This window comes from Narcine bancroftii, chromosome 4 (genome assembly GCF_036971445.1).
Source record: "Narcine bancroftii isolate sNarBan1 chromosome 4, sNarBan1.hap1, whole genome shotgun sequence".
In the NCBI taxonomy this organism is placed as follows: domain Eukaryota; kingdom Metazoa; phylum Chordata; class Chondrichthyes; order Torpediniformes; family Narcinidae; genus Narcine; species Narcine bancroftii.
In genome coordinates, this window is record NC_091472.1 from 117,809,147 (window position 1) to 117,836,362 (window position 27,216).

Here is a 27,216-nt window from a genome sequence, read left to right on the forward strand (position 1 = left end):
ATTGTGTATCTGTATTCTCAGATCCCTCTGTTCTACCGCACACCTCAGTGTCCTACCATTTAATGTGTATGTCTTTTCTTGGTTTGTCCTTCACACTTGTCTGCATTAAATTCCATCTGCCATTTTTCCAGCTGTTTCAGATCCCTCTGCAAGTTTTGAAACCCTTCACCAACACCTCCAGTCTCAGTGTTATCTCTAAACTTGGGATCCAGTTTACTGCATTATCATCCAGATCATTGATATAGATGACAAATAATAATGATCCCAACTCTGATCTATGAGGCATACCATTGGTCACCACTGGCTTCTCCCATCCAGCCATTGTCGATTCCAGTTCACAACTCCACAATGAATATCTAGCATCTGAGCCTTTCTGACTAAGCTACCATGTGGGACCTCGTCAAAGGATTTACTAAAGTCCACGTAAACAACATTCATAGCCTTTCATCAATTTTCCTGGTAACCTCTTTGAAAAACTCTATAAAATTGGTTAGACATGACCTACCATGCACAAAGCTACATTGACTATCCCTAATCAGTTTCTGACTGTCCAAATCCTTGCATATCCAATCTCTTAGAACACCTTCCAATAATTTACTTACTACTGATGTCAGGATAACCAGCCTATAATTTCCATGGTTATTTTTGGAGCTTTTTTTGAAACAGTGGAACAATGCAAGTACCCTCAAATTCTCCAGCACCTCACCTGTGGCTCAGGACATTTTGAATATTTTTACCAGACTCCCTGCAATTTCTACACAAGCCTCCCTCAAGGTCCAAGGAAATAAATTGTCAGTCCTGGGGATTTATCCACCCTTATTTGCTTTAAGACAGCAATCACTTCCACCTCTTTAATCTATATAGGTTCCATGACCTCACTGCTTGTTTTCCTTACTTCCCATGACTCTGTGATTGGTTCCTGGGTGAATACTGATGGATTAAAAAAAACATTTAAGATATCCCCATTTCTTTTGGCTCCATACAAAGCCAACCACTCTGATCTTCAAGGGGACAAATTTTATCCCTTACTACACCTGTAGAAACCCTTAGGAATTTCCTTCACACTGTCTGTGAAAGTTACCTTGTGTCTTTTAGCCTTCCTGATTTCTTTCCTGAGGTTTTCTTGCATTTTTTATACTCAATACCTAATTTGCTCCATGTAACCTATACTTGCTATACTCCTCTCTCTTCTTCTGAACCAGGTCTCCAATATCTCTCGAAAACTAAAGTTTCCTGTGCCTGCTAACCTTGCCTTTAATCCTGACAGGAATTTACAAACTCTTTCCTCTCAAAATTTCACCTTTGGAGGTCCTCCGCTTACCTCAAACATCCTTGCCCAAAAATAACATTCAAATCCATGCATTTCTTCAAATTAGCCTTTCTCCAATTTAGAGGCCCAGACCTATCCTTCTCCATATTAATTTTAAACTAATGATATTATGATCACTAGACCCAAAATGTTCCCCTACACGATATTTCTGTCACCTGTCCTGTTTCATTCCTAAAAGGAGATCCAGAATTGCACTCTCTCTAGTTGGTACCTCTATATGTTGATTTAGAAAACTTTCCTGAATACATTTGACAAACTCCAACCCATCTAGCCCTTTTACAGTATGGGAGTCCCATTCAATATGTGGAAATTTATAATCTCTTTTCTATCACAACCTTATGTTTCCTGCAGCTCCTGCTATCTCTCTACAGAATTGCTCTTCCAATTCTCGCTGACTATTGGGTAGTCTATAATACAGCCACATGACTGTGGTCATCTCCACCCATACAGCCTCAGTGGATGAGCCCTCTGGGGTGTCCTATCTGAGCACAGCTATGATATTTTCCTTGATGAGCAATGCCTCTCCTTCCCCTCTCATCTCCCCGTTCTATCATGCCTCAAGCAATGGAAGCCTGGAACATTGAGCTGCCAGTCTGCCCCTCCTACAACCAAGTTTCACTGTTGGCCACAGTGTCATAATTCTATGTGTAAATCCACGCTCTAAGCTCATCTTCCTTTCCTACAATACTCCTTGCATTGAAATAGATGCACCTGAGAGCATTGTGAACTGTTGGCTTCCCTGATGACCAAATTCTACATGAGGAGCATTCTCCTGCCTTGGTTGCTATACCCAGTGCTTGTGACTAGAGAGAAAAAAGATAGGCAAAACCTGCCCTTACCCATGTCTACCTGCTGAATCTATCTCCACCCACTCTCTCAATGACCACTCCCTCAATGACTGCTCTGCTAGACAGTCCCACACTTTTATAGTGTTACTCAGCTTCTTCCTCCAATCTGAATACATGATGAGCCCATGCTAAATGGAGAACTATTGGAGGGAACAAGAACAACAGATGCTTAAAGCTTCACTCTAAAGATGCAAGCTATGTTGTTTGGAAATTATTCTGACGAATGGGGAAATCACTGGTAAATAATTGTAGTAAGTGGTTCAATTTGCCTTCAGCAAGGTTCATGATTGGATTAATCTTCAATATTTTGAATTAAAAAAGGAACACATGAAAAGTAGTACACAAAAGTGCTGGAGAAACTTAGCAGGTCACGCAGCATCTAGAGGAAGTGAAAGGTATTCAATGTTGATGTCTTTTATTTCTTATTGATGCACTGCACTTGACCCCAGCATTTGCAGGATTTCTTTGTTTACCTACATAGGAAGAAAGTAACTTCCAAACTATCCACAGACACCCTCTTGCACACAGCGACACCCAGTCACACAACCATGATTAGGATCTTGGATTGGACAGTTTAGACACAAGACAGTGGAAGCTGTCTATGTCTCATGCTGTAATAGCGATCATCTCCTGCAGAAGAAAGTTGCCAACAATAACCATTTACATTTAAATCAGTAATATAAGATACTAAAAAAAAAACAAGGAGCCAAGTTCAGAACTCTTTTTAAGCCTTTTAGGGCAAAAACATCTATCAACCATTGTTGCTGGCCACTGAACCATCTTTCTATTATGCATTTGGTTCTGGAAGTTTTTGATCTGCTTACCATATGGAACCTTGTAAAAAGCCCCTGTAAACCCCATATGGTCCATATTAAATGGAATGCCTTTATTAAGCCTCCTTTTACCTCTTCAAAGAAAGCTCACATTAGTCAGGTGTGACCTTCCCTTAACAAATCTGTGTTTGACTATCCTCGATCCCTAGTGACACTGAAACAAAGTATTCATTTAAGACCTCCTCTACATTCTCTACTGCCAGGCGCATGTTCCTCCCTTTATTCCTAAAATGGCCTACCCTCTCTCTGGTCAGCCAAGAATACTTTGGGTTTTTTCTTGATTCTACTTCCAAATGCTTATTTGAGCCCCCTTGTCTTTTCTCAAGTTCTTTCCTGGCTACTATACATTTCTCAAGAGCCCTTCCTAACATTTGCTTCCTAAACCTTATGTATATTTCCTTCTTCCTCTTGACTAGCTGCCCCTCATCTCTTGTCATGGTTTCTTTATCATATTTTCCCTATCTCACTTGACAAGCCAATCTGGAACCCCACACAAATGGTCCCCAACCACCCTCCACATTGCTGCTGTGCATTTCCCTAAAAACATCTGTTCCCAATGTATTTTCCCTAGTCCCTACCTCATCCCATCATAATTAGCCATTCCCCAATAAAACTCTTCCATTTTGTCCACTATCCTTGTCAATAGTTATGCTTAACTTTGTCCTTGTGCATAACTGTACTCAATCTTGCTGAATTATGATCATTACCACAGCTGTCTCTTCCACTGATACTGCTTCAATCGAGCCAGGACCGATCATCTTATGGCCAGCATGCTGGTGTTACTGGGAAGGTTTAATCTCATTTGGCAAGAGGATGGAAACAGAAGAGATTTAGAAGGGAGAAAACCAGAAATAGAAGGCAGAAAAGATAGTGAGAGTTTGGAAACCAGAGCGAATAAAGCTTGGCGAATCAGTCTGCTTACACAGTCACGGTTGTTTCTGTTCTCACTCCCCACCACCTCAGAATTGCTAAAAGGTTTGCTCTGAATGCATTTCAAGAATTCTGTGCTCTTTCCCTTTTTGTCTTCCATCCTGAATGCATCAGTTCACATCAGAATATTTTAAAATCATCCATCACTGCCACCCTGTTGTTTTTGCACTTGTCAGAAGTTTGTCCACAAAGTGAATATTTGTTCGAGAGCAAGATGCCCTTGGGGAGCTCCTGAACTATCTGCTCTTTTATTGTCTGTTCTTCAGTCATCCTCTCTATCACTATCTACATTCTTCTGAGCGGTGCAGACTAGCTCCTAAAAGCTGTTACCTCTGCGTTCTCTTTTCCAATTTTTAATTTCTGCTTCTCTCATGCACTCACTCTTCAAAGCAAATGATCAGCAATAATGCTTTCCTCGTCACACAAAATTCTTGTACTTTCCATAGAAGTGCAGTAGTACTCACACATATTGGACCACATGCTGTTTATTCCTTGAGTGATCAGAAGCCTGAGTTTGTACAAATTACTGAATTTAGTTCTCTCGAAACTGGATGCTGTACTACTTTAAAATATAAGGTTCTTTAGCAGTATTTGTAAGTTATTAGTGCATGCTTGAATGAAATATTCCATTATTTGTGCGGTGTATTGAACTGCTATTATTTGCCTCGTTGATCCAACCATAGACTATAATAGTCATCCTGGTTTAAGAATTGTTGACATTTTCCAATGAAGATTGCAACGGTAGGATTAACAAATAGCTCAGAGAGCAATATTTTGTATTTGTATATAAAACAGTAAACAAGATGTTCCAATCTAACCCTTAATTATTTGTCAGTACATGGAAATACTACAAAAAATGAGAGTGTTTTTAATGTGCTGGGAATAAACACAGGATGAACCATATTTTATAACTCTTTGACCAGTATAAAGATATTTTAATTACTTTAGTGATTTGGAATTAACAGCACTGGACAATATTGTTTGACCTGCTGAGTTTCTCCAGCATTGTCTTTTAACTTCAACCACAGTATCTGCAAACTTCGTATTTTACCAAAGTAATGAACCAATCTGGTTTAAAATACTTTCTCACCTTGCCCTCCTTCAGCCCCTCTTAACTCTGATAGTTCAAAGCAGCATTAAATGATGCTAAATTCTGAAAAATAAAACTTGACCAGTTAAATGGTTATATGCTTATATGGTTAAAAGTTTTTTGACATTTGTCAATATAAAATTAATCAACTTTGTTTTTATTAAAAATACAAATGCTGTGGTGTAAATATTGCTGCTTTATTTTATAGACAAGCATTTGTGATATATTTGTAATTTTATTGTTGAGTTTGTGCAGTATGTTAACTAATTATGTATTTTTTCTTCCTTAGCAGCAGAAGTAGTAGTGCCAGCAGTGCTGCAAGCATCAGTCAACCCAAACACCTGCCTTCATCCCCTCAAATTCATCCCCATCATTCATCCACTCCAGTCCTGCCCCTATCAATTCCTAACCTTGCTACCTCGCATAATTTCTCCCTGAGGCCTCAAACTCATCCTCACCACCACGCCATGTTTGCAACACCAGCTACCTTACCACCACCACCTCCTTTAACGTCAAACAGCCTTGTTGTACCTGGTCACCCTGCAGGACCTGGCTATTCAGGTAGGTGTAAATTCTTATTCTCCCAAGTACTTATTATTGTTCAGTTGTGCATGTTGTCTCGTATTTTACTTGTTAAAATTTTATTTTTGAATTTATTGACATGTTAATTTTGAGAGTTATGGTTTATTTATTATAGCTCTACTTTATTGTTTTAAAAGTGAGAATATTTGCTCAGTTCACAACCCTATGGGAAGGGATTAGCTCAAAAGTTGAGGGAAATTTATTGTATGAAGTCAAAGCTATCATTTTATTTGCAACTTGACATTCAGAAGCCAGTGGGATTTATGATGCAATTGAATAATGTATCAAAGAAGTAAAATGTGATCAAAGTTAAATTTAATATGTGCACAATTCTTGTTTGGTTTAAATGTTTTGACATCTCAAATCGGTCACAATCTTAATTTAATAAAATTGCATAAATCTTAAAAATTAGATTGATATGCTGATCGTTGATATGGCCATTGAGAAAGGTGTAGAATTTCTCCTTTTGTCCCAAAAGAACCTTGATTTGAATCCTAAAGATTGGGTGGGGTGGGAAGAACTCAAGATATCGTTAAGTTCTGGTTGACCTTGGTTAATAAGCAGTATTGGCATGTCAGAAGAAAATGGATTTGAAAAGTCCTGATTAACACAAGATATTTCAATGTCATCAAGATATTTGGTAGATTTATAGTGGAAACTACAGGAGTAGAAATTAATGCACCCTTATTTTGTCCATTGAAGCAGGTAGCTTATTACAAAATCCTTGTCTTTATTGGTATTCCAAATTGATTCCCTTCAGTATTCCTTTTTTTGAAAACTTTGAATCATTTATTGATGTTTAACAATCCTTATTTAACAAGCTAAAGTCATCTTTGTAGTTGTTGTATTTGAATAATTCTACCAAATACCAAAGTAGATGGTGTAAAGTTAAATCATACATGTACTTTGTTGTAAGTTTTCAGGATATCTCCAAAACAAAATCAGATAAATATTTGGCCAGGATGTTGTATTTATAATTAATAAGAATCTAGAGTTTTATCCCATGAGCTTCATTTGCATACAGAGATTCCACTCATTTTGAAAGAGGTAATGACATTTAATAAGTACTCTTTCAAATGTCTTAATCTTGCAAAGTAATGTCATTCATAAAAATGATTTTTTTAACTTTGAAGTTATATTTGACGCAATTGTCTGATTATGGTGTCAAGAAACATGTCCTCATAAGAGCATATTTAATTTTTTTTCATTAAAAATGTATGTTTTCAACATGCTGCTAATGTTGCTATGCTACTAGCAGTGAAAGTGATTGAGAGTATTCAGAGCATGGGCTGCTTCAAACATCGAAAGCAAGCTCTAAAATGCTTGTTTAACCTCTTCAAGCAATTATTATTGCAGATATTCCTGTTATACCCACAATGCCCTTGTCCACTTTGGTTTTATGGGAAACAGTAACTTCCAATGGTGCTAATTTGTTTAAAATACATGGAAGACATTTCAAACAACGCTCTTATGGTGACAAATACATTGTCTTGGCTATCTCCTTTGAGGAGGATTTTGTGTGTGTTTCTCATTTCCCCAGTTTGTTTTCTGCTGGGATGACTCATATGGTTCTCTTCTGTCTTTAGATACCAGCCTGTTGATATCATTCAACCAACCAATCATGTATTGTCAGCCTCAGTCGGGAATTCTGATTGGTGCTTTGTCACAGGCATCTCTGTTACCTCCACCAATGAGTCCTCACGTAGAAAACCACCACAGCATGACCTGCAGAAACAGGGAATGCCAGGTGAATATTTGGCCTTTTTTTTTCCAACTGACTGGCCCACGGCCCTTGTGTTTTTTTTTCTCTTCCAGAGCATGATCTGCTGAGGCAGGAGCTGAACAACCGTTTTTTGGTTCAGAGTTCCGACAGGGCAGGGTCGCTGGCCCCGCCACCAATCTTGAGGGCAGAGTTTCATCAGCATCAACACATGCATCAACACACACATCAGCACACGTTTGCTCCTTTCCCTGCGAGTCTGCCACCGACTCCACTCATGCCGCTCACTGCACCATCTATGGTGCATAACCCAGGCAGAAAAGTGAGGATAAGTAGAGCATCTCTTGAATCCCCCTATCCATTACCAAAAAAATTCTTCCATCTGTTTCGCCATAGTGACCACTGGTTGGCTAATGTGGTTCTTAAAAAGGAAAGCACCAGTAGCATAATTTTTCTTTTACAGAGCTCCTGTGATATCTTTTGACCATACAACCAATTAATGTGGTAGATCACATGTATTTGATATGCTCTATATATGTTCTGGGCTTTGCGGAAACTGCCAAAATGTTTGGCCTGGAAGTCAGCCTGAAGAAAACTGAGGTCCTCCATCAGCCAGCTCCCCACCATGACTACCAGCCCCCCCACATCTCCATCGGGCACACAAAACTCAAAACGGTCAACCAGTTTACCTATCTCGGCTGCACCATTTCATCAGATGCAAGGATCGACAATGAGATAGACAACGGACTCGCCAAGGCAAATAGCGCCTTTGGAAGACTACACAAAAGAGTCTGGAAAAACAACCAACTGAAAAACCTCACAAAGATAAGCGTATACAGAGCCGTTGTCATACCCACACTCCTGTTCGGCTCCGAATCATGGGTCCTCTACCGGCACCACCTACGGCTCCTAGAACGCTTCCACCAGCGTTGTCTCCGCTCCATCCTCAACATCCATTGGAGCGCTCACACCCCTAACGTCGAGGTACTCGAGATGGCAGAGGTCGACAGCATCGAGTCCACGCTGCTGAAGATCCAGCTGCGCTGGATGGGTCACGTCTCCAGAATGGAGGACCATCGCCTTCCCAAGATCGTATTATATGGCGAGCTCTCCACTGGCCACCGTGACAGAGGTGCACCAAAGAAAAGGTACAAGGACTGCCTAAAGAAATCTCTTGGTGCCTGCCACATTGACCACCGCCAGTGGGCTGATAACGCCTCAAACCGTGCATCTTGGCGCCTCACAGTTTGGCGGGCAGCAGCCTCCTTTGAAGAAGACCGCAGAGCCCACCTCACTGACAAAAGGCAAAGGAGGAAAAACCCAACACCCAACCCCAACCAACCAATTTTCCCTTGCAACCGCTGCAATCGTGTCTGCCTGTCCCGCATCGGACTGGTCAGCCACAAACGAGCCTGCAGCTGACGTGGACTTTTTTACCCCCTCCATAAATCTTCGTCCGCGAAGCCAAGCCAAAGAAAAGATATATGTTCTGGCTTAAACCTTTTGCATGACTCTCAATTAATATTTTAAATGAATAGTGTCCTATAATGAACATAATCTCTGATGACTGTTAATTGTCCAATCCTAAAATGCCACCACAGGAGTTCCCAGAAAAAGAAATTGCTCAAAGATAAGGCATCCTTTAAATTGTAAACCAACCCACAGTGTTTGAAGGTGTATGGTCAAAAGACAGTGAAATTACATACCCTTTTTAACCCTTGGAACATAATTACTTTGTCTAAATTTCAGTTTTATGAAAGTGTTTCTTCATCAATATCAAATTCTTGAACATGATTGTAAAAGTTTGCTTTTGGCCAATTTGTACTAGCAAAGTATGAAATACCACAGTAGCCCAGTGTGGATGAATAAAGTAATATATTTCCATGATGCTGTTTTTATACATATTCTTTCTGTGAACCATAAACAATAGCATTCTTTTAATTTCTGACACACAAACACCATTTTGCTGGAAGACAATTGTAAATATATTTTTAAAATCATCTTGGACCCGGAGAATCAGGCTCATATGCTCAGTTTGCTATTATTTCTTTTAATCTGATCAGTATTTTTTAATGTTTTTGATTCAACTCGCTATTTGTCTGTAAAATCATAATGCATGCTCACTTTTTAAATATGCTACCACCCCCATGCACAACAAGGACAAGATTCCCTTTGTCCTCACCTACCACCCCACTCGCCTCCACATCCAACATATCCTCTGCTCTTTCTGCCACCTAGTATGTGATCCCACCACCATGCACATCTTCCCCTCTTCACCCCTCTGCCTTCTGCAGGGACCACTCCCTCCATGACTCCCTCATCCACTCCTCCCTTCCCACCAATTGCCCCCTTGGCACCAACCCCTGTGACTGCAGGAAGTGCTACCCTTGCACCCTTTCCACCATTCAGGACCCCAAATAGTCCTCCTACATTTAGTGCTCCCGTTGGGGTCTCATCTACATTGGAGAGACTGGACGCAGACTGGGAAATCGCTTTGTTGACCACCTAGGCTCCGTCCACCACAATAGCAGGGATCTCCCAGTTTCAATCCACTTCATTTCCCTGTGCATTCCTATGCTGACATGTCTGTCCGTGGTCTCATGCACTCCCAGAGTGAGACTGCCCACAAATTGGAGGAACAACTCCTCATATTCTATCTGGACACGCTCCAACTGCATGAATTTCTCTGGTTTCTGTTCGCCTCCCCTCCCTCTCCCAACCCCATGTATCCCTATTTCTCCTTTCCTCGAGCTCTGTCTCTCCTTTTCCTCTGTTTCCTTTCCTCCAGCTCTGCATTTACAGAGCCACCCCCTCACCTGATCAATTCTCATCTTTTCTGTCCTATCCATGTCCAATTATCATTTGGCTGTTGGTCTATGTTCTTCCACCTGTTCTTTCTTTCCTTCTTCCCAGCCTTTTAATTCAGGCACCTGTCTGCTTTTTACTTAAGGGCTCAGGCCTGAAACATCAATTATATCTTTATCTCCAATGGACACTGCGAGACCTGCTGAGTCCCTCCAGCAATTTTGTGTTTTTACTACAATCACAGTGCCTGCAAACTTCTGTGTTATATTCCAAATTTTCCAAAACAGTTATGTTTGAATTTTAATATCTTAATGCAAAATATATACCTTGTGGTCTAATTTATGGTCATAAAGAGTGTGTGTATAATCTACCACTGTATGTTTTTGTGAGTAATGTTGTTTATACTTGCTAAGTGGCAGAATTCTGGTAATGGCTATAATTAATGAAATTATGCCCATGTTCTGTATACTTAGTTATTATATTCAGAAACAGCTGCCATGCTAAATGGCTCTGTGTGAAGATTTTCCATTTAAATGTCCCTTGTTTGTTTAAAAATGAAATGTGTAGAAATAATTATTAAGATCTGTTTATTGATTTTTTTTCTAGTGCAAATAGTTAATGGCAGGCTGAAAATGTTCAGAAATCAATAATATTGATCAATAATTAGCCTATTTTATGGTACCATTATCATAACATCATAGGATGTGTTTAACTCATTTGACAGCTGTAGAACTTCACAATGACCTGTCTTAGATGCTGAAAAGAAACAAATTCTATTACAACTTGTTTTTCCTCTTCCTTTCAGTTTGAAAAGTATACACCAAAAATAGAAAATCCTTTCTATCGACATTCAAGTGTGAGTGTCCTTTATTTCTTGAGATTCACTGTGTGGGTTTCAGCTCGCACCCTGTTTTTTAAAAAATATATTTTGATCAAGCATCATTTCATATGTAAATATGAGGTTTCTACTCTTATGGTTTCAAGCTCATCTTCAGATCATCAAATAAGTTTTACTTTGCCTTTTTAGCAGAGACTGTACAGATATTGGATGATTTTTTTTTGAACTTCAAGGTGATGATAGACAAGGTCTCCAATCTGGTTGCAGAGTTACAGTTCAAAACTATTGTGCATCCATGGCATAGTTGATAGTGAGACTTTTGCTCTCATGTTCAGATAGAGTATTTCCAGATTCATACTAGTTCTTTAATTTATTTCAAAATATAATTACACGTTTCATACACTTTATAAAATACTGTTCTCAGATTACATGAAAGGATCTAAAACTAACATTCAATTGCAGGTCAATTTTATACAATTTTTTTTGCTTTATTAAAGCAAACGTTTTTTTTTTGGCCAGTTGGGGAACCTGAGACAAATGATAGAACATGTCAGTAATCTGCAAATGAACATTTAAATTTATGAAGGCATCCAACATCATCCTGCCTTTTTCTACATATCAATGAAGTTGGACTGAAATGTTCATTGTTTTGGGCAGGAGACTTGTGAGCCTTCTGCAATGTAAAATTATTTTAATATTTTATCCTTTAGAGATTACCAACAGTTCAATGATTCCTCGTATTCTCTATTTAGTTAAGTGCTTGTTGTAAACATTACCCAATGTAGTATAATTTTAGATGGTGACAGAGATACACCAACCAGGTTTAAACAGTTCCTGTTGTTCAGTAGCTGTGGATGGCTTTATTGTGACGTTTGTGCTTGACCTTTGACTTTTTTGATGATATGACTGTCAATCTGAAAATAACTCGTGTTTTGTTCATTTTAGTTCTTTCCGCCATATGCTCCAACAATGCCGGGGATCCCATCCATGATTCCCCATTCAGGTCCTTTTGGGTCACTTCAGGGAGCATTTCAGCCTAAGGTAGGTGAATTATTATTATGGATACTGAAAAAGGTTAGGTGATAAAATTATTCTCTGGATGATCTGGAGATGGAGACTTAAAATGCCATTTATTTCTTTCTTTATTGACAATTGGAATTCTGTAAGAGATTAATCAAGTTTTTGGAGTTGAATCAGGCAGCAGTATCCAAATTGTCCAGCAATATTAAAATGGTAATGAATTGTCAAATTATAATGATCTCAAGTTGAGATTTGCTGTAAGCATTCTGCACAACCTTTATTAATAAATGGTTATTGTACACCCATTGTGATTGATGTGGTTAACCCCATAATTATACCATGGATCAGTAAGTACAGCATAGCATTTTTTGGGCATATAATTCAAGAAAAAATGTAGCTGTCAAAGGGAGACTGGTCTGATCTGCAAATTTACACATAATTTGCATGCCAACTTGAGTAGACAAGAGGCCTTGAGGGTAAACTGCAGAAGGTTAATAATACTTGACCCATCTATGGAGTCAGAAATCCTGTGGCTGATGCATTGTAATGGTAGCAACCATTTCAAACGAGCAAATTACCCTGTTCTGTAGAGCAGATAATTCTTTTGCCCTGAAGGCCTGACTTACGTGTGCTCATGCTGACTGAGCACAATGCTTTTCTCTGGTCTGCCACGATCAGTCAGGGTTATTAAGTTTGCTTGGGTCGGCACTGCCGAGTGCTCCTCCATTTTTCAGACTGAAGCATCTGTCACTGAGGTAGGGAGAGACAGATTACCTCAGTCAATTTCACTGTCTTCACATTCCACTTTGCTGTGCTGGGAGCCAGTTAAAGGCATAACAGGTTATTCATTATCTGACTGATAGTGTAGGCAAATGGCAATTTCATGGACAGGCCTGCAGTATCCTTAACTGAAGGTCACGAGAAGGAGAACAGAATAAAATTTCATTTTTCCAACAACGTATCATTTCTGAAAGTGTGTTAAAGATGTAATTTCCAGTGTTACTGAAAGCTAATAAAAGAGCAGTTAATTTAAACCTCTCTGTGTAATATACATCATGTAAAGAATAACAATGAATAGATAATAAAGGAAGATAGGCCTTTAGCTTAAATAAGCACAAGCTCATGAATGTTTTCTGGTAGATACAATGAAGCTGCTATCTGTTGAAATTAGTTTTCAAGGGAGAAATATTTTATTATTTTAGATTTGTAAAAGTTCCAGGTTTCTTGTCATTTTCTAAGTGGGTGGGTTGGTAAAAGCAGGGGTGCAGGCAGTCAAATAGGTACAGTTGACAACCTTGTCAATAATAGTGAAGGGAAGCCTTGGAGAAGGAAAGAGGAAATGCATCTGAAGTATTGGTCTGGAAGATATTAGCAGAACAGAAACAATGGAGCTAGAGAAACTGGATGAAATTAATAGAAGCCATGTCACAGATATTTTTCTTCTTTCCATATCTTCCCCTTCTAAAACTTGTGTGAATTTAACTTCCCAGTTCTGTGAAACATTCTCTTCCTCTCACCGTAGGTACAGTCTGTCCTACATTTAGAACATTTATGTGCTTTTAATTCCATCCTATCCTTGCATTGTCAAAAGTTCAGTACGTTGAAGATCAAGTTCTGTGGAATCAAAGCCTTTTGATCCTGCGCACCACACAATATCCTCCAAAATGGCATTGCAAATATTCTCAAACCAGTTATTCAGTTTCAACATCACAGTCCAAGTCTGTTGTAGCTTATTTGCTTTTAATGATAAAGGAAATGGAAGAGTGGCTTGATTTTGACATTGTCACTTGGATGCCTGATCAGCCATGATCTTATTGAATGCTCAAACGGCCAGATGGCTGATTCCTCCTTCTGCTTCTTGTGTTCCCTGTCAATCCCTGATGAAATATCTTTTTTGTTATTGCTTTATTTCTGTTTGTGCAATTGCTATTCAGCTAAATATCACTTAAGCACTTGAGTTTGTGGAAATAGAGTGCTGTGAGCTTTACTTGAAAATTTGAGTGGCCCTGTAAGAATATTGACTTATTGAACAGTCCAATTTTTGCACTTTGGACAACTTTGGCATGATTATCACAACTTTAAAGTTGTTATCAATATTGACAACCATGATATATGTTTTTGTCATGTGAGGGTGAAAATATTAAAACCATAAAACGGTGTACTGAGGGCAAATGAGCTGAAGATTTTGCAGGATTTCCTCTTCCTTTATAGAATACTCTGGCCAGGAAGGTAAAATTCTACTGATCTCTATCCGCCATTGTCACTCAGGATGTTGTCTTCAACACTCATTCTGTAGCCATCATCAAAATTGAGAGCTTTTTTATGCAACTGATCAGAAGTGCAGAACTGTTCTCTGCAACTTTACAATATTAATCCCAGAATCTAATCTTTGTAGTTGACACTTGAATAGGACTAGCTCAGATAGGAAAGTTAGTTGGCATGAACTGGTTGTGTGGAAAGACCTGTGATCATGCTGTGTAACTCTCTCTATGACTGCAGAGTAACTGCAGAAAGCATTTCAGTTTTTGGACATGATTATTTCATCATGACTCTCCTGCAGTCATTTTAGTAGATAAGAGCAGTTACTGTTAATGATATGAAGGTATTGTCTTTCCCCAGACTTCCAATCCAATTGATGTAGCAAGCAGACAAGGAACAATTCCTCACACTCTACTTCAAAAGGATCCCAGGGTAAATTAACTAATGACTTTCAACCTGATTTTTTTATGCATAATTGCATTATATACGTGTTGAATTTGAATGTGTTTGAGTAAAACTGTGCAAGACTTAAATATTGAAATTATCTGGCTCTTCATCTTTGTTCTTTATTCATCTATACCTAGCTAACACCATTTATATTCTGACAATACTTTCATCAAAATTATGTTCCTTGAAAGAAGGCATATTGGTAACAGAACACTTCTCATGATCGAGAAAGAGGCTATTTGGCCCATCAGATCTGCTTCATCTCAGAGTAATCCTATCAATCCATTTGCCCCCACTAATTTTTCTGTAACCAATTCTCTCTTCTGTTTGTCAGTTCCTCCTGATTCTCTGACCACCCACTTGCACCAGAGGCCATATATAATGAGCAATTAACCTGCTAATCAGCGTGTCATTATTTAAGATAAGCAGGCACCATAATCTTAAATCTGGCAGCAAGGCCAATAATAATCAAATCCATTAATTTGTTGTTTACTGACCCTTTTGTTTGAAACTTTAAAATTTGATTATACCCTAATGGTTATGGTTTGTGCATTAGTTAGCATAACAATTACAGTTTGACTTCTGGGTTGATTTTCAATGCCTTTCATCCCCAGTTGCACTGAAAGAATAAATTCTATAGAATAAACAATTAAATAACTTTTAAAAAGGCCTTGGGTGGTGGAGTAAATGTGTAAGGCAAGTTTTTTTTTACACAGAGCCTGGGCTGTGCTTGGAACACACAGCCAGGGGAAGTGGTGGAAGTTGATGTATCACTTAAGAGGCATGAACAGGCAGAAAATGGAGGGATACAGACCAGTTCAGGCAGATGGGATTAGTTGGGTTGGTTTTATGGTTTTTACATACATGATGGGGCAAACTGCATATTCTAATGCTGTACAGTTCTTTGTAAGATTCTTTTAGCCTCTTGTCAAGTAAGAAGCAAAGAACTCTGAGGCTGCTCTGGCCTTGCCTGACCCCATAGAGTGATTGGATGTAAATGAACCTGTTGAAAGTCTTGTGTCAGTGCAAAGAGGCTGGATGTGGTGAGAAAGAATTAGAAGAAATTAGTAGATAAAAACAGACAACCACAATCTGCTAAAATAATCCTGCATGTGGATTTTAAGGAGGAAGGGAGACCCCATAATATATCAGGAGAGGAAAAGGATACATATAGACCATCTAGGAGACAACAGCTTAATGGTCATGGTCCAGAAGAAGGAATGGTTGTCAGTGAGAAGCTGAAAATTTGCGATGAAGTGGTATGGGGTTCATTTGGATTCCTCACCTTGGATTGGTGAAAAGTCAATGTTTTAGGATGAAGATTCTTGGCCATAGAAATTGATCCAGTGATCAAAATCAGAATTTTTCAGAATCAGGATTTAATATCATGAACAAGTCATGAAATTTAGTGTTTTGCGGTAGCATCATACTGCAAATATACATATGATAACCATCTTACGACATTATTATAAAAAAATACATTACTATAAAAATATAATAAAATAACAATATTAGTGCACAAAAAGTAACGAAGTGTCTGGTTCATTGATTATTCAGGAATCTGATGGCAATGGGGAAGAAATTGTCCTTGTGCTGCTGCATGCTCGATTTTAGGCTCCTGTACCTTTTCCCTGATGGTAGCAGAGGGAAGAGGGCATGGCCTGGGTGTTGGGGGTCTTAGAGGATAGAGGCTGCTTTTTTAAGACACCACCCCATGTAGATGGTCCTTGATGGAGTGAAGTCTGGAGCCTGTGATGTCACAGTCCGAGTTAACAACCCTCTGGAGTTTATTCGTGTCCTGAGAGTTGGCGCCTCCATACAACCAGTATCCAGCCAGAATGCTCTCTGTGGTACACCTGTGGAAGTTTACGAGTGTCTTCGACGACATACCGAATCTCCTCAGACATCTCACGAAGTATAGCTGCTGGCAAGGCTTCATGGTGATTGCATCAACGTGGAGGCTCCAGGACAGATCCTCAGATAGTTCTTGACCTTCTCCACTACTGAGCCCTCCATGAGGACTGGATCATGTTCCCCTGTCTTCCTCCTGAAGTCCTGATCTAAGCAATGGAGAAAAATCTTCTCTTCCTTTGAGCTAAGCAGTGGAGAAAGATCTTAATGAAACGTTAGGCTCAGAGTTCACTAATATTGGGATATAGGAAGATGAAGCTGAGCAGCTAAGGAGTGATTGTTAGGACCAGGTGGAGGAAAGTGAAAAGGGATTGTTATTCAAGCATTGATGAAAGTTGAACTGTAACACCAGAAATACTCTATCCAACTGTAAGGTAAAGAGTGAATAGTGGGGGTCACCTTTTTATTTCTTGTCTTCACTTTGTTATTTCTTGTCTCCATCCAATCTGTGATTCTATTTCCTAATCTTCATATTGATAATTAGATATTTTCATATCCTATTATATTCAAATTACCTCCTGCCCCTTTCTCATTCAATTTTATTGATTTATTTAGCACTTTGCACAACATTATGCTCATGAAAAACATTGAAGTGTAGTCACATATTATCCATGTGTTTACCAATGCTATGCAACTATGCTTCAAATATATTTCATGAGTATAAATGGAGATATTGTTGAGCAAGGTGCAAAATAAATGAAACTCCTTTCCTTTGTACCTCTTTTAATTTATCAGCAATCCTCAGGTTATGGATTAAAATTATTGTGGAGAATAGAAGTGCACCAAACTTTTAAAAAATCTAATTAATCAATATAAATGATGCCTTTATATGCAGAATATCAATTTAATATCTCCATCTATATAAAAATAGTTTAAAATAAACACCTTTTCTAAAAGTCTTGAGTAAATATTTTTAAATTATTATGTCTTCTCCCAATTTTTTTTTAATCTCTCAAAAATCAGATGACAAAGTGTCAGTGCAATTTTTGTACTGATCCAGGAGTTAAGCAAACCAAGAGCATATATCGTCTTAAATCATGACTGGTAATTATAACCATTGACCTTTTAGCTGATCCAATTGCAGAAATGCCTCTTGTGGAAAGCTGATATAAAGTAATATTTAGTTCAAATTCCTTGAGGACATACTAGTTCAAAATAAATCTAAATAAATAAGAAAAAGTGAAAAGACCAATGATCAGAAATGTTGTTCAAACCTCATTTCAAAGAAGATACTGCAAAAGAGGGTGCACAGTAATATAGAGCAGCAAAGTGCCATATATTTCATTTGAATATTAGCATTAACACAGAGCCAACATAGATAATATGCTTTGTATTAGTTTAACTTTGAGAAAACAATTTCATTTTTTCTATCTGTAAATCTTTTCACAAAGATTAATTTGCTCCCTTACTGATAGAGACATGCATATTTGATTTGTATCTGATAGAACCATGGAACACTACAGCACAGAAAAATAGGCCATTCAGCCCTTCTCATCTGTGCCAAAATGCTATTCCACTAGTCCTATTGACCTGCACCCAGTCCATAACCCGCCAGACCTCTCCCATTCATGTATCTATCCAATTTATTCTTAAAACTTGAGTGAGCCTGCATTTACCATGTCAGATGGCAGGTCATTCCATGCTCCCACCACTCTCTGATTGTTCCCCTTAATATTCCCCCAAAACCTTTGCCCTTTCACCATAAAGCCATATCTTCTCGTATTTATCTTTCCTAATCTAAGTGGAAAGAGCCTACTCGCATTTACTCTGTCTATACCCCTCATAATTTTGTAAACCTCTATCAAATCTCCCCTCATTCTTCTATGATTCAAGGAATAAAGTCCTAGCCAGTTTAATCTTTCCCTATAACTCCTGAAGACCCGGCAATATCCTTGTAAATATTCTCTGCACTCTTTCAATCTTCCTGTAGTTAGGCAACCAGAACTGCACACAATACTCCAAATTTGACCTCACCAATGTCTTATATGACCTCACCATAACATCCCAACTCTTAAACTCAATACTTTGATTATGAAGGCCAAGATGGCAAAACCCTGTCTAACTATGACACCACTTTCAGAGAATTATGTACCTATTCCCTTTGTTCCTCTGCACTCTTCAGTGCCGTGCCATTTACTACGTATGTCCTACCTTGGTTTGTCCTTCCAAAATGCAAGATCGCACACTTGTCTACATTAAATTCCATCTGTCATTTTTCTGTCCCATTTTTACAACTGGTCCAGATCCCTCTGCAAGCTTTGAAAGCCTTCCTCGCTGTCCATAATACCTCCACTCTTATGTCATCAGCAAACTTACTGATCCAATTTACCATATTATCATCCAGATCATTGATATAGACAACAAACCCCATTGATCCCTGAGGCACACCAGTCTGAGAAGCAATCATCCACTACTACTTTCGAACTTCTGTTCAGCTAATTTCAAATCCAGTTTACAACCTCTCCTTAGATACCTGGTGTCTGAACCTTCTGAACTAACTTCCCATGTGAGACCTTGTCAAAGGCCTGACTAAAGTTCATATAGACAAAAGCTACAGCCTTTCCTTCATCTGCTTTCTTGGCAAACTCCTTGAGAAACTCTATAAAAATAATTCCATGTAGCCTAAGAATCCTTTTGATTACCACCTAGGAATTATCTTTGAGTAAATGTAATGCATTAGACACCGTCAGCAGCCTTATTGGTCCAAAATGTTTTTATATTGTCAGTTCCCTTTAACATTTTTTCTAACAATATCATTTTATAACTTTTGTCTTTTCTAGCAGTTATCAGATCCCTACAGACAGTCAATAAGAGTAAGTGAGATTTACTTTTAATGATCAACCATTTTATAAAAACTGTCATTTAAAAAAAACTGTCATTTTAAATAACCATATATTTTTACTTCCACAACATGCTGTTTATAGTAGCATCAATAAAAGTACATGAATTTTAGATCACAAATTATTTCCCTACACTAATTAAAACAGACGTGTTTTATCATGTTCATTGTCATATTTCCTAGAAATCTGGTGCTAATTGTTCTGACCATTTTTGGCAGGAATTCATTTAAGTATGTAATTCACATCATGCACATATTAAATTTCTCTTCTAATATGTTGGATTCTCCATTTCATCCTTGTAGTCTTTTTCCTGTCTGAGAGAGATCAAGTGGGCTGAGTGAATTTGGCTGTGCCTAATAACTAACTGAACAGGAATTTTGAACGCTTGGTCATGATTTTTGACATGCTTTTACGTTCAGCAAGTGTCTAATCAGATAGCTCCTTGGGGGAAATTGTATGTGTTGTTAGAAAATATAACACAATAATGTTAAAAACTCAAGGAGATCCTCTATTTTCAAGCAGATTTGTTTTCTAGATGCTCTGCATTGTGGATTCAATTTGGCCAGACATGACAGTCTCAAAAGGAAATAATTTTGGTTCATTTATTTCTGAAATGTCAAACTGTACAGATCCTGATATTTCATGAAAAGTCACCAGTATAAAGAAATACCAAATTTACTTGATAATGGAGGTCTGGCATAAGTAATAGGAGCAAAAGAAAGCTATCTGGCCCATCGAGCCTGCTCCTCCATTCAAAGAGCAAAGGCGGACCAGGACAAGGCTGTTCTTTGAAAATTGTTAACTTTCCAATGGTATTTAATGCTTTCTCTAATCAAGGACTGTTTCTTGCAAGTTTTGAGAATGGAATGGTGAATGCATTTTCATCGTGTTACTTGTGAGACTTGTGCACTTTGGGAAAAATTACACAGGACAACAATTTTTTTTTCAAAAAGTTTGCTTCCTGAAAAAAATTGGGATTATGTTAGAGAACTAGGCTGAATGCAAAGATAATTTCAGATTTTCTGTATCACATAAGAAGTTGGAGAAATATTAAATTAACTTTTATTGTATTTAGCTAATTGTTTAATCACATCATGATGGTGACACATTGCATTAGTTCAACTGACCTGAAAATGTTTTGCCGCTGATTTTTATTTGTTCTCAGCATCTGATGCCTCTCATGTCAATGTCCAATGATAGTGCACCAGCATTGATGGATTCCAGTTGCCCTGATACCTCTTTTCCATGGTTGCAATGTGCTGGTGAAACCTTTCACCATGTTCGTCAATGACTGCACCAAGATCAACAGGGAAGAAGTTCAAGTGCAAATGCAGAAAATCCATTTTCAATGAGATGTTGCATTTCATGGTTTTGTATGCTTGAAGTAGACTTAAAATTTGACAGGAAATCACAAAATATGTTGTATTTTTAACATAAAAAGTATATCATAGGAAATTTTAGGGTGTTTTTTTTGTTACCAGCAGCCCAAAATTCATAAAATACACCCAAAAGTGTTCAGGAAGCAAAATCTTTGTTGTCCAATGTTATTGGTGGTGCTCCTCTCCAAAGTGTTCTAAATGAACATACGTGGAAAGTGCTTTTACAGATAAAGTTATGGCAAGATCTTCAGGATGCTAAGATTCATGGCCATCTGGCTTACGGCATGGATCCAACCAACCAAATTAAATGGCCTACCTTCTCTAGCTCCTTCCTGTGGCCTATCTAGGGTCCCATCTTAAGCTCTTGTTTGCTTGTTCACATCAGTTGAAAAAAATTTTCTGGTCACCCACACTTCAAAATAGATAAATCCAGTGTGAATGCAACCTTTCTTTGAAACATAGCATTTTCTTTCACTTTCTAGCAACTTGTGATCACTGATAATGGAGTTATCAGTTTTGGCTTCAAAAATCTGTGCGTACTTCAGCAAGGCTTTCTGTCTTCCCACTGAACACTTCTTTTCAGTCTCCAATTTCTTAGCCAATTCCATGGAAAGCCAAGGGAAAAACTTGTGGATCAGAGTGTTAAAATATTCAAGACATCTTTTTTGACATGGTTTTATCCATGCAGCATTCAGTGTTTCATTTGTGTTTACTGTTTTCTTCCAGCTCCCACTCAAAAGGGTAAATCTACCTCAAAAACAACTGGGCGTAAGTATAACTTGAATAAAGTATTGGTTCAGATCTGCACACCTGGCGAAGAATCTTTCTTGGGGCTTCAGCTTCAGAGAAGCCTGGTTCTAGGCAGTACCGGAAATATTCTGGCTCTTTGGATGAACAGAAAAGGCTCTTCACAAACAATAACATCCTTCATTCTCAGCAAGGAATTGTCTGACTTCTAAAACTGTATCTTGAGATTGGTTGTACCAGTCATTTCTGTGGTCTACGATTCTATCTCTTAATGAAATTTCAAAATGAACTTGCTGTTGCTTTGGATATCCAAACATCTTATTCAACTCCCCTTCTACTGTGAATTGTTAACAATAGAATCCAAGAAGTTACAGCCACTGACATCTTTATTTGTAAACATGATTAGCCCCTGTATTCTTCCCCATTTACATTGAAATCCTGCAAGGTATGTTGCAATATCCTTGAACCTACTCTAACCAACTTTTTTTTAAGTTTCCCTTGGTGTCATGGGGCAGTAAATTTTCTTTGTGCTTCTCCAACCGATTTGGGATGTGCTTGACCCAATATTGAGAAGGGTTTGTGATATATTTTTGACTCTCCTTTATCTCCTGCACCTTCCCAGAAAAAGGAGAAGGCTGTCATTTGCAATAGGTTGGCAAATTCTCATTCCCAAAGACCAAAATCAGTCATTCACAAGGTAGGCACCACAATAAGCAGGGACATTCAAATCACTGTAACCACAACAGGCTTTACATATGAGCATAGAATGCTTTCTTTATGGACTCTGATTAATGCTTCTGCAGAAGAAGTTTTCTTACAAATGCTCTTCATTAATCAGTGATGTAATAAAGATTCAATATGAGGGTTAGAGGGAGAAAAAGAACTGATCCCAACATTTGATAATTTTGCATAAATGTTTTGATGTTATTGGTCTCTAAAAATTAGTACTCTTGTTCTAAAAATTGATGGCTTTAGTCTCATTCAGAGGAAGCTCAGTTGTGTGCTCTAACGACTATCATCTGGAATAGACACATACTCAGGCCTCACCTCAATTTCATGCCAGATCTAGTATCCAAATGTCATTGAGCTCGGAATAATAATTCTATACTTTCAACAATGAAGAAGGACTTAGATTCTACTGAATGAACATTCAGTACTGAATGTTCCATTGAACAACTAGTCATTTGTGGAAGTCAAAACATTTGAGTCTTTTTATCAGCAAGCAAGGAATGGTTGAGTGAATTGTAAATATCTCCCTGTGTGGAAAGGCTATTTTCGATTTCATCCCTGTAATAATTCAACACCAGGAAAGATTAAAAGTCAGTTAAGAAGAAATATTACCTAAATATCCATTAATGTTGAGAAAAACTACAGTATTAAAGGGGATGTTTTCCAAGCAGCTGCAAGGAGTAATCCTCATATTAACACTGCCTTTTTGATCTACCTCCCTTTCATGCCATATAGTTTGGCAGGATCATTTTGGCATCTGGGATAGTCATTGGTTAAAAATGAGCTTGTAGCATGTGGAGAAGATCGCTTGCTATAGTTAAAATTATTCTTATTCTTCAAGTTAAGTTCTTCACTGCATCGCAAAACCATGATTGCCTGAATAAAGGATGATTTTCACAATGTAAGGAACCAAGGCTTTGCAGTAAATGAAGGACAGACGATGAACCTCATGATTTCTGCATCAACTAAAGTAGAAATGATGGTCTCTCCAGAGGAAAAAGTAGCCCTTGATATAATTTCTCATCTGTGTCCTGACCTGGTAACCCACTCCCAAATATGGGAGTAGTAAGCCAGTTCAAATGTCATCTCCAAGGCACATTTCTAGGTTATGACTGCAAATATTTGTTCCAAGTCTATTTTCATTTTTATGTATCTCTTACTTTTATCTTGCTTGTTGAAAAGGAATTCTGGATTCATGCTCTCGCAACCCAATATTTGCTTCAAACTTCACAACATATTTTTGGTTGAAATTTTTTTTGCTTGCTGTTTACATTTTATTTCAATAGGCCTGAGGATGTCCACGTTTTTGTTACTGCAGTTGGGATGTGTCTTTTAAGATCTGTTGTGTTTTTATGTCTTACAGAAGCCTGGAAAGTGGTGTGCTGTTCATGTGCAAATTGCCTGGCAAATCTACCATCACCAGCAAAAATTAAAGGTATTGCAAAGAAGAGCCTTAACAATCTCAAATCTGGCACATTTTACATTTTGATTTCATTTATGTTAGCTAGCAATCACAATGTTAAATCAATATTAAGGAAGTTAGAGCAGTGGGAATTAGGTGATCTGACCAAATATGTTACCCTTCACTACAATCAATATTTTGTTGTTTTGAGGAATTTTTTCAAATTATTTGGCAGGATTTTTGTTGTCGACTAAGATGAACATAATAAACATCATTTATGCCAAATTGATCAGCTTTGAAGAATATTTTACTTTTCTGTTCATGTAGAACAGGGAGGTGATTTTCATCTATTTTTTTGTCTAATTGTTTTTTTGTGTGCTCTGTTATTAAATGCATGATTTCAAAGCAACAAATGTCGATGGACCATCACAAACTTGAAATAGGGGGTAAACTGGACCTGTTCAGTCGGCCACCCGCACCTGGAATGTTTCCTGGTTTCTCCTATCCACATGACCTTGCCAGGCCTCTTTTCTCAAGCACAGGTATGTCATCTGATAACGTGAAGTGGTTAATTCCCCTATCTTTGTTTATAATTGGTTGTAGTTTGTAGTCGCCTTGTATACAGCAGCTTTCAACATGGGCATTGTGGTTAGTGCAATGATGTTAAAGTGCCAGTGACCTAGGTTTGAATCCGGTGCTGTCTGACCTGCGTGGGTTTTCCCTGGGGGCTCTGCTTTCCTCCCACCCTAAAAAAACATAAAGGGTTGTAGGTTAATTGGGTGTAATTTGGCAGCACAGATCTCAATTGTTGAATTGGCTTCCATTGTGTTGTAAAAAAAATTTTAAAATGACAGTAAGAATCTTATTTCTGTCATTGCCTTAATGGACTGGCAATTGCAAAATGATGATGGAGAGGTTTTGAATGTTTGTTCAACCTGTCAATAAAACATTGCCTGACTATGAAGCTGTGATCTGCAGTTTTCTGTGAATAAAGACTGTTTCCTTAAAATGAGACGATCCAGCCAATGTAGTTTATCTGATGGTTAAGGACCCCAGTACCTCCCTCAGGTCTAATATTAAAGTTCTATGTTTAATCTCTAATTCAATCTAATTATCCATGTAATAATCTTGTTTAACTACTTGATATCCAAGTAGAAAGGCCAAACAATAATTTTTTTTTTGATGGCAGTGTTGCACTACCCAGGCATACCTGGTCTCAATCAAGTTATTTAAAATCAATATTGAGATGTGCATTGATTAAAATTTAAAATGATTTCACAGTTGACCAACTGTAATGGCTCAGATTTTCCTGGCACTTGCTATGAAACAACCAACTTCTTCAAAACACTGTCATCTGAATTTAATTCCACTTATCTATTGTTCTCTCCCGCTTATCTATTGTTCAATCCAACATATTGAATTCTGCATCACCTTCCTGGTTTGTGTGGAAAACCCAATTGTCCAGTACCATTTCTGTGACTTTCCTTATCACTTTGACTGTTGCCTCTTGTACACCCTTGTCCTCTCCACTCAATCATCAAGGATTCAAAACTTAGGACTTCTTTTAGTTGAAGGTTCAGAACTTGTTCATTCCTTTAATTTTGTTGCTAATCAAACTCTTCTTTCCTAATACTTAAATTTTTGCTTTCCATCCAAGTTCCTACGACTATTTTTATTTCATGCCTTCAATATATTAAAGAATTTGCTGGCTGCCTTTTGTATTGGGTGTTCGATGAGAGGTCTTTAAACATCAATGTTATGTAGCAACACAAAACATTAACTAAATTGCCATCAGATGAACAGATCACTGTACTTGGTTTTCATCTCACTGCTATAGGCACATTGACCTACCCTTTAAATGCACTGGTATTCTTTGTGCTGGAAATGCACATGTTAAATTTTATTGGCTATCCACAAGACTGACCAGCCAGTACGATATTCAATAGCAATCTGCCACATTTTGGACAAGTTTTTCTCCTGGATCTTCATTATCGCCTGCTGCTGTCCTATACAATACAAAAATTTATGTGATCATACTTTAAACCCATCAATGGGGTTCTCATCTGTTAGATGTGTTCTGAAGTCTTGGTGGATTGGAAAATTACTGTCTTCATCATTCATGTGGAAGTAGACTAGTGGATATGTTTCACTGGATTTCCATTGCAATAGAGAGCTACCTCCTGGGTTGATGATTTTATAATAATTTGAACTGTATGTGCGTGTTCACTGAAATGACCCCATGTATCTCTATCCTCAGATGACTAGTTAACAGTTTTGATGGATTGTTGCTTTCATTTTATCTTGACTTCTCTATCCTTCATTTAACCAAGAACAAATTTCTTTGGATACACCTTGTAGGTAATGCACATCCAGCTGCAACCACCTTTGGACCGCCACCTCATCACCACAGCAGTTACTTACCCACAGGTCACCTAGCAGGTAAGAAAAGGAATAAACATCATCCTTCCATGTACTATAATTGTATTCTTCCCACATTCTGATGCAGCCAAATCTAATTTTCAGCCTATGGTTTTTTTTGGTGGGTTTACCCCCCTGTGTAATTGGATCCTGGATTTCCTCACCTCCAGACCCCAATCAGTGTGGATTGGTAAGACTATCTCCTGCATAATCTCCATCACGACCAGAGCACCACAGGGCTGCGTTCTTAGCCCCCTGCTCTACTCACTTTATACCTATGACTGTGTAGCTCAGTATGACAACGACATTGTCTACAGAATTGCTGATAATATCCTGATGGTGAGTTGTATAAAAATGGCTGAGGAGTCAGCATACTGGAGGGAGATTGAAAATGTGGTTGAATGGTACTAACAACAACCTCTCACTCAATGGTCACCAAAATCAAGAAGCTGATTTTGGGTTTCAGGAAGGCAAGACTAGAAGTGTACAATCTAGTGATCAGCAGGGGATCAGAGCTGGAGTGGATCATTTAAATTCCTGGGAATCACCATCTCAGCTGCATCACAGTCTGGTAAGGGGATAATAATACCTCTTATTATTATTCTCACCACCTTCGAGAAAATCTACAAGATCCACGCTACCCAAGACTTATACCAGCAGGTTGAGGAACAGCTGCTACCCTTCCACCATCAGACTCCTCAACAACAAACTCAATCAGGGACTCATTTAAGTCTCTGACTTTGCACATTATTTTTTACTGAATAATTTTTCCCTGTATGCGACGTCAGTTTGTGTACATTTCCCTTCTATATACTTTTCTAGAGTACATTTCTTTGGACTGCTAGTAAGTACGAATTCTGCCTGGCCCACAGGAAAAAGAATCTCAGGGTTGTATGTGATGTCACGTATGTACTCTGACAATAAATCTGAACTTTGAACATTACATTATCAATGCTTTTCATAATATTACATATTTTTATCAGGTTGCCCCTCAGACTGACACTCTAGAGAAAACTATCAAAGTTTGTCCAACTTCTCCTTTAGTTAATTCACTGCAATCCTGGCAACATCCTGATGAACTGTTTCTA

General features: G+C 38.2%; 1 protein-coding gene and 1 long non-coding RNA gene across 23 annotated transcripts in view; one reads left to right on the forward strand and one right to left on the reverse strand.

Moving 5' to 3' along the window:
• The window catches only part of fbrsl1 (fibrosin-like 1), an 898,034-nt gene that overhangs the window by 862,184 nt on the left and 8,634 nt on the right, over positions 1–27,216 (forward strand). For 13 of the 20 annotated variants that reach the window (XM_069932521.1, XM_069932532.1, XM_069932522.1 and 10 more), the window contains 10 exons: positions 5,321–5,592; positions 7,200–7,360; positions 10,944–10,994; positions 11,922–12,017; positions 14,616–14,687; positions 19,394–19,426; positions 21,559–21,600; positions 23,672–23,743; positions 24,117–24,252; positions 26,069–26,149. In XM_069932521.1, coding sequence (XP_069788622.1) covers positions 5,321–5,592; positions 7,200–7,360; positions 10,944–10,994; positions 11,922–12,017; positions 14,616–14,687; positions 19,394–19,426; positions 21,559–21,600; positions 23,672–23,743; positions 24,117–24,252; positions 26,069–26,149 — 1,016 coding nt within the window. The remainder of the gene's footprint in view (positions 1–5,320; positions 5,593–7,199; positions 7,361–10,943; positions 10,995–11,921; positions 12,018–14,615; positions 14,688–19,393; positions 19,427–21,558; positions 21,601–23,671; positions 23,744–24,116; positions 24,253–26,068; positions 26,150–27,216) is intronic. The other 7 variants (XM_069932526.1, XM_069932543.1, XM_069932524.1 and 4 more) reach the window with 6 other exon arrangements.
• Positions 20,639–27,216, reverse strand: part of LOC138761031 (uncharacterized) — a 74,564-nt gene continuing 67,986 nt past the window's right edge. The window contains exon 5 of one of the 3 annotated variants that reach the window (XR_011356078.1): positions 20,639–20,744. This is a non-coding gene — a long non-coding RNA (uncharacterized lncRNA). Of the gene's footprint in view, positions 20,745–22,459; positions 24,457–25,543; positions 25,717–27,216 lie in introns of those variants that run through there. The other 2 variants (XR_011356077.1, XR_011356075.1) reach the window with 2 other exon arrangements.